The sequence below is a fragment of the Limulus polyphemus genome, unplaced genomic scaffold, assembly GCF_000517525.1.
Source record: "Limulus polyphemus unplaced genomic scaffold, Limulus_polyphemus-2.1.2 Scaffold6632, whole genome shotgun sequence".
NCBI classification, from domain to species: Eukaryota; Metazoa; Arthropoda; class Merostomata; order Xiphosura; family Limulidae; genus Limulus; species Limulus polyphemus.
In genome coordinates this window covers 22697-29884 of record NW_013672242.1, presented here as the reverse complement: position 1 = coordinate 29884, position 7188 = coordinate 22697, and the positions used below count along the sequence as shown (strand labels likewise).

The 7188-nt window shown below is 36.2% G+C and overlaps 1 protein-coding gene across 1 annotated transcript; it reads right to left on the bottom strand.

The window, feature by feature from the left end:
* Positions 1-3611: 3611 nt before the first annotated feature.
* LOC106473920 (protein odd-skipped-related 2-like) lies at positions 3612-6059 on the bottom strand. The gene is made up of 2 exons (XM_013934609.2): positions 5503-6059; positions 3612-4960 (listed from the first exon to the last, which is right to left on the bottom strand). Exons 1-2 carry the CDS (start codon positions 6057-6059, stop codon positions 4612-4614), a joined length of 906 nt encoding a protein of 301 aa, XP_013790063.1. The 3' UTR covers positions 3612-4611.
* Positions 6060-7188: the final 1129 nt, after the last annotated feature.

Here is a 7188-nt window from a genome sequence, read left to right as displayed (position 1 = left end):
GATGTTTTAACTGCCTTTACAAAGTTTAACTGTTTAACAAAGCTAACTTGATGTTTTAACTGCCTTCACAAAGTTTAACTGTTTAACAAAGGAACCTAACTTGATGTTTTAACTGCCTTCACAAAGTTTAACTGTTTAACAAAGCTAACTTGATGTTTTAACTGCCTTCACAAAGTTTAACTGTATAAGGAACGCTAACTTGATGTTTTAACTGTCTTCACAAAGTTTAACTGTGTAAGGAACGCTAACTTGACGTTTTACCCATCGTCAAAGGTTTGTATTACAACCATCAACCATGCTATGATTAATAACGTGAATTGTCGCTGAGTCACGTGATTAATATTTCTACAAACAACATCCAAACTGACGGCTAGATTTGCATTATTAGAAAGAGGACAAACTTTAGAAGTAATTACGTGATGTAATGTTTGTAGTTAGAGTTAAAACATCACGTGAATACAATATAACACTTTGTTACCATAGTTACCAAACTTTAAATTAAAACTTTACGTTAATATAACGAACTGTTCTGATAGTCACTAACCATCACGCTAATATAACAAACTGTTCTGATAGTCCCTAACCATCACGTTAATATAACAAACTGTTCTGATAGTCCCTAACCATCACGTTAATGTAACAAACTGTTCTGATAGTCCCTAACCATCCCGTTAATGTAACAAACTGTTCTGATAGTCCCTAATCATCACGTTAACGTAACAAACTGTTCTGATAGTCACTCACCATCACGTTAATGTAACAAACTTTTCTGATAATCTGTTTTCGTCTTTACACAACCTTGTAAAGGGCACACATTTATGTGTAAAAGTTACACGATTATTTCATGTGTAAAGAACACTCTCCTTATGAGTATGATTATTTAAAATATTTTGTACAGCAATGTTTTATCAACATTATTTTCTAACACAATAGGCGTAATATAACCATACTTTTAGCATAATGAGTTTATCACTGGAATCTAAGGTAAGTTACTCTGGCGTATTCGAATTGTTTTTTTAAAAACGCCTATAAATATTTTTTTATTTTAACCCCTTTCAGTTATCTTTATCCCTTAGAGATCCACCTAGTGGTAAATCATTAGACTATTTTCTATTTTTTTTTTTTTTTTTACAATGACGCTTTGGATGTTTTTTTTTTTTCTATAGGGAAGATTTAAACATTAAAAACAGTAATTAACGATTCTCCATAACCTTATAAAATCCAATAACCTAGAATTAGTAGATCATAAAATGACACAATTAGTAAATTTATGTCTGCATATTTTCCTTAATAAGAAGTTTTTTTTTATGATAACTTTTATCTGATCACACACTCCAGGCAACAAGTCTGACTAAGATGTGTTAATAATGCTAAGCCTAATTCAGTGATGTGAATTTGAGGAGTGCCAGCTAGAACATTAACTCCTTGGTAGAATATATGTAGTGAATGTAGAGCTTGGGTTACGTCCAAAACTGTAATTTCCGTGAGTTATGTACCTCAGAGCTTTTGCTCTTGACATAGATCACTCCTCGTAAATCAAAACCTAGATGTCGCTTCAGTCTAACCGCACTGAGGACCAAGTCACGGGCAAAATTTTTTTTTCCTTCAGAGGCCATAAACACTCTCTTCTCTGTACATTGTCTTACTATTTCAGACCCAGATTCACACTGCAGCAATACTGACAACTCGTATGTCTCTTGAGGACCCCCTGTTAAGTCCAAGTCGTCCACCTCTGGTCTTACTACGTCCGTGGGGGCCCACCATATCTGTTCATGGTAGTGAAAGTTCCCGGTAGGTTAGTTCAAACCCAAACTTTAAGGCGCCATGCTAGCAGCTTTATTTTGCAAAATATACAGTTAAATATTTTTCTCAACACGATAGTTTATATTTGACAATCTAGTGTTACTTATTCCGTAGATAATAATGGTTGAACCGAATCTGTATTGGTTAAAATGACAGTTGAACTGTTCTTTATTAACCGAGTTAATGAAAAAGAAGCTTAAAAATATGTAATAAAACTAAGTCACTGGATATATGAACAGTTAGTTTTCTTAGTTTAAGTTGAAATGAAACTGTGGTTAAGAGATAGTCATTTAATAGCATTTTATAAGTACGTGTGAACGTAGATTGCGGCAGATGTATAGAATATTACTTGAATAGTTGGCTATGACTCAATATTCAGTAGAATCTACGTGTATACCCGTAGTGATAGATTGCGGCAGATGTGTAGAATATCACTTTAATAGTTGGCTATGACAATATTCAGTAGAATCTACGTGTATACACGTAGTGATAGATTGCGGCAGATGTGTAGAATATTACTTTAATAGTTGGCTATGACACAATATTCGGTAGAATCTACGTGTATACACGTAGTGATAGATTGCGGCAGATATGTAGAATATCACTTTAATAGTTGGCTATGACAATATTCAGTAGAATCTACGTGTATACACGTAGTGATAGATTGCGGCAGATGTGTAGAATATTACTTTAATAGTTGGCTATGACAATATTCAGTAGAATCTACGTGTATACACGTTGTGATAGATTGCGGCAGATGTGTAGAATATTACTTTAATAGTTGGCTATGAAACAATATTCAGTAGAATCTACGTGTATACACGTAGTGATAGATTGCGGCAGATATATAGAATATTACTTGAATAGTTGGCCATGACTCAATATTCAGTAGAATCTACGTGTATACACGTAGTGATAGATTGCGGCAGATGTGTAGGATATCACTTTAATAGTTGTCTGTGACTCAATATTCAGTAGAATCTACGTGTATACACGTAGTGATAGATTGCGGCAGATGTGTAGAATATCACTTTAATAGTTGGCTATGACACAATATTCGGTAGAATCTACGTGTATACACGTAGCGATAGATTGCGGCAGATATGTAGAATATCACTTTAATAGTTGGCTATGACACAATATTCAGTAGAATCTACGTGTATACACGTAGTGATAGGTTGCGGCAGATGTGTAGAATATCACTTTAGTAGTTGGCTATGACTCAATATTCAGTAGAATCTACGTGTATACACGTAGTGATAGATTGCGGCAGATGTGTAGGATATCACTTTAATAGTTGTCTGTGACTCAATATTCGGTAGAATCTACGTGTATACCCATAGTAATAGATTGCGGCAGATGTGTAGAATATCACTTTAATAGTTAGCTATGACACAATATTCAGTAGAATCTACGTGTATACCCGTAGTGATAGATTGCGGCAGATGTGTAGAATATCACTTTAATAGTTGTCTGTGACTCAATATTCAGTAGAATATTAAATAAATCAAACGTATATGAATAACGTGTCTGTTCTGGTGACTATTAAATTAGTAAAGTAGCAAACATCAGTTAATAAAACGGTTTTTGTATTAATTGAACTTTATTTATACACACATATATATATATATATATGCAAGGAACGCCCAAAATGTCTTCCAAGTTTGATGTTACAATAAAAAGACAACATTTTTCACTACACAAAAAATCAATAATTGTACAACGGTAAAAAAGAAAAAAACAAAAACGAAAAGGTACAGTGGAACCACTAGCAGACATTTCACATCGAATGAAAAGTGTTCTCTCTTTCCAGTCAGAAGTGTTGTTGATTTACAGTCAGAAGTGTTGTTGATTTACAGTCAGAAGTGTTGTTGATTTCCAACCAAGAGTGTTGTTGATTTCCAATCAGAAGTGTTGTTGATTTCCAGTCAGAAGTGTTGTTGATTTCCAACCAGAAGTGTTGTTGATTTACAGTCAGAAGTGTTGTTGATTTCCAGTCAGAAGTGTTGTTGATTTCCAGTCAGAAGTGTTGTTGATTTCCAGTCAGAAGTGTTGTTGATTTCCAATCAGAAGTGTTGTTCCTTTCCGAGAAGAAGCGTTGTCACTTTTACAAGCTAGTAATCGGGAATCCACGATGCATGCGTAAACATTATATGATTGGATTTTAACTCGACTTCACTGTTGTATTTTATTAAAGAAAAAAAAACTGTTGAGCAATACAAGTTTATAATATCAATGTTATTAATCCACTAATCTTCTTGAGGTGATTAACACCAATGTTTTAAATCCACTAATCTTATTGAGATGTTTAACACCTATGTTTTTAATCCACAAATCTTCTTGAGATGTTTAACACCTATGTTTTTAATCCACTAATCTTCTTGAGATGATTAACACCGATGTTTTAAACCACTAATCTTCTTGAGATGACTAACACCAATGTTTTAAATCCACTAATCTTCTTGAGATGACTAACACCAATGTTTTAAATCCACTAATCTTCTTGAGATGACTAACACCAATGTTTTAAATCCACTAATCTTCTTGAGATGATTAACACCAATGTTTTAAATCCACTAATCTTCTTGAGATGACTAACACCAATGTTTTAAATCCACTAATCTTCTTGAGATGATTAACACCAATGTTTTCTTACTCTGCCAGGCCATTTCATCACAAGAAAACTAAATTTGATTCAGAATGGATACGTTTTGATCTGAAGATCACCAGTCAGAACCGATGTGTTATTTCATCTAACGTTTATTCTATATAATATGGACGGCTTTAGATCGATTCACAGGACATAATTTAAGAAGAAGGATCAGCGTGACTACCTTCACTAATTCTCGAGGATTCGGGTACTGACAGGGTAGAGGTCTCGATCTGCCGCAGACCGTGGGTCAGACTGTGTCGGCGAAGATCACAGTTCCGCCGAAAGACTTTGCCACAAGACTCACAGTTGTAGGGCTTGATATCGGTGTGTGTGAGTAGGTGGGTCTTCAGATTACTCCTCTGGTTGAAGCTTCGTCCACAAGTGGGGCACTTGTGGGGGGAGTCCTCCATGTGAAGGATCCTATGAACGGCCAAGGTTCGAGACTGACAGAATCCTTTACCACATTCTGTGCACTTAAAAGGCTTTTCCTTCGAATGGATGTACCTGAAAAGATTAATATTGTTCAGAGTTTGGAAATTCACGATATTAATTGTACTGTTAGTCTGGTTTTATGTTTCCGGTGCTAGTAGACGTTTTCTGTTTATTGCACGTTACTCGAATCTGGAGAGAAAAGCCCTCCGATTCTTTCAAACCGTCATTAGAACTTATGTAAAAGTTTCAGTAAAGGAATAAAGTTCGAAAGGAAATATTATAAGAAATAATATTTGATTCAGTAAATCTGCACTGTTTGAACTGTTATCATTAGAGACCTTATTCTATCTCACATAACTACTTTATATAAATTTGACTGTAATTTCTGATAGGTAGTGGAAATGAAATCAAAAAATTGTTTGGAAATGTTAGTCAGGTTTGATGTTGCTTTCGTTTTTCAAAGTTAATGTAAATCTTATTCATGAACTCTTTGTGACAGACAACTAAACCAATATCATCTGCGAGACCACAGGTAAAATGCTTTCATTTCATGTTGTTTTTCGGAATGCTTTGTGACAGACAATTAAACACAACATGAAATGAAAGCATTTTACCTGTGGTCTCGCAGATGATCTTGTCTCCGAAATGCTTTGTGACAAATGTCACACGTGAAAGGTCTTTCGTCTGTGTGTGTCCTTTCGTGGATTAACAGGTTGTAGGATTTGGTGAATCGACGTTGACAGTACTTGCAGATGAACTCCTTCTTTGGTCTTGATGACATCCGACTCTTAAAGAGGCGTCTGTCTAACATGGTAGCCGCTTCCAAAGGTGTCCTTCCAAATAATGCTGGGTGAATTGATGGAGGATAGATCGGATTAACAAAATATTGAAGCGAATGACCAGAGGAGGTGAAAGAACTGGGATCAACTGTACCGGGGGATCTATCGGGACTAATATGGGAAGTGGATGTCAGGAGATCTGGACCACATTCGAGCTCTGGTTCTTCCTGAGAAGTAGCCGATTCGGCAAGGTGAGCAAAGTCAAATTTCTTTGTCCTTTTTGTGGGCAGTAGAAGGTGTAGGAGAGAGGGGTCTACTGTTGCGGGCTTAGATGTCGCCGGCTTGTCTATTCCACCAGTTGAGTTGGTTGGACACCGTAAGCCACCCCCCATTGCTAAGTTCAGTGAAGACGGGACACTGTACGCTAGGCTACAGCACCTTGATGTCGGAAGGTAGGTTGTAAATGACGACCTCGCTGCCACGGGGAGTGGGAGTAGAGGTAGTGGGAACATCAGCGACGGTGAGAGAGTTGTACTGGGAGTCTGGGGTAGCATGGAGATGGTTTGTGGGGACGACGACGTGGAATCTGAAATGCTCTTCGGTGTCAGCGGTGGTGTGGGAAATAGCCGTTGTCCGTCGTATCGGTCATCTAAAGTGAAAATACACGGAATATAAATAAATGTCGTGACGTCTCTTCTAACAGATGATAAGCAAGCTTCTTTACACAGTCTCGTACCAACTGACTACCGTTTACTGACTCGTCATAGGCTTAAAGAGATTTGGAGAACACTACTGACCCTGCTTGTGGGAGGCGGAGGCCCTATACAGCACGCGCTCTTGTCTGACCCTTAACTAACTAGCCTAAGGTACCACCCGGTGACAGGACCTCCGACGGGGTGCAATTAGGTTCCCCAGGAAGGTTGAACTGTAATCTGGTTCTTCACTTCTGTTTAAGACAGGAAACCAGGTATAGAATCTGACTGGAAAAGTTAATCTCATTAAACCTCAGTGAAATATTCATTTTAGTACACAGCAGTTATTAAGGTACAATACCATTATTACTTTTAACTAGTTGTTCTTTCGGTACATCATGTGGTCTTTGATCTCATTACAAACTGAAAATAGTAATTACTATTTATCAATAACAAAAATACTCAATTTGTGTGAGAAGCAAATGATAAGAACAGCCACGTTAAACACAATAACATATGATAAGGGTCATTACATTTAACACAATAACATATGATAAGGATCATTACATTGAACACAATAACATATGATAAGGGTCATTACATTTAACACAATAACATATGATAAGGATCATTACATTTAACACAATAACATATGATAAGGATCATTACATTGAACACAATAACATATGATAAGGGTAGTTACATTTAACACAATAACATATGATAAGGATCATTACATTGAACACAATAACATATGATAAGGATCATTACATTTAACACAATAACATATGATAAGGATCATTACATTGAACACAATAACATATGATAA

What these genes read in the sequence shown, in the direction of transcription:
- LOC106473920 (XM_013934609.2), bottom strand. Translation starts at nt 6,059, where the DNA reads ATGGGGGGTGGCTTACGGTGTCCAACCAACTCAACTGGTGGAATAGAC. An exon ending in GATCATCTGCGAGACCACAG is followed by an intron (nt 4,961 to 5,502) that starts GTAAAATGCTTT and finishes TAATCTTTTCAG; the next exon opens with GTACATCCATTCGAAGGAAA.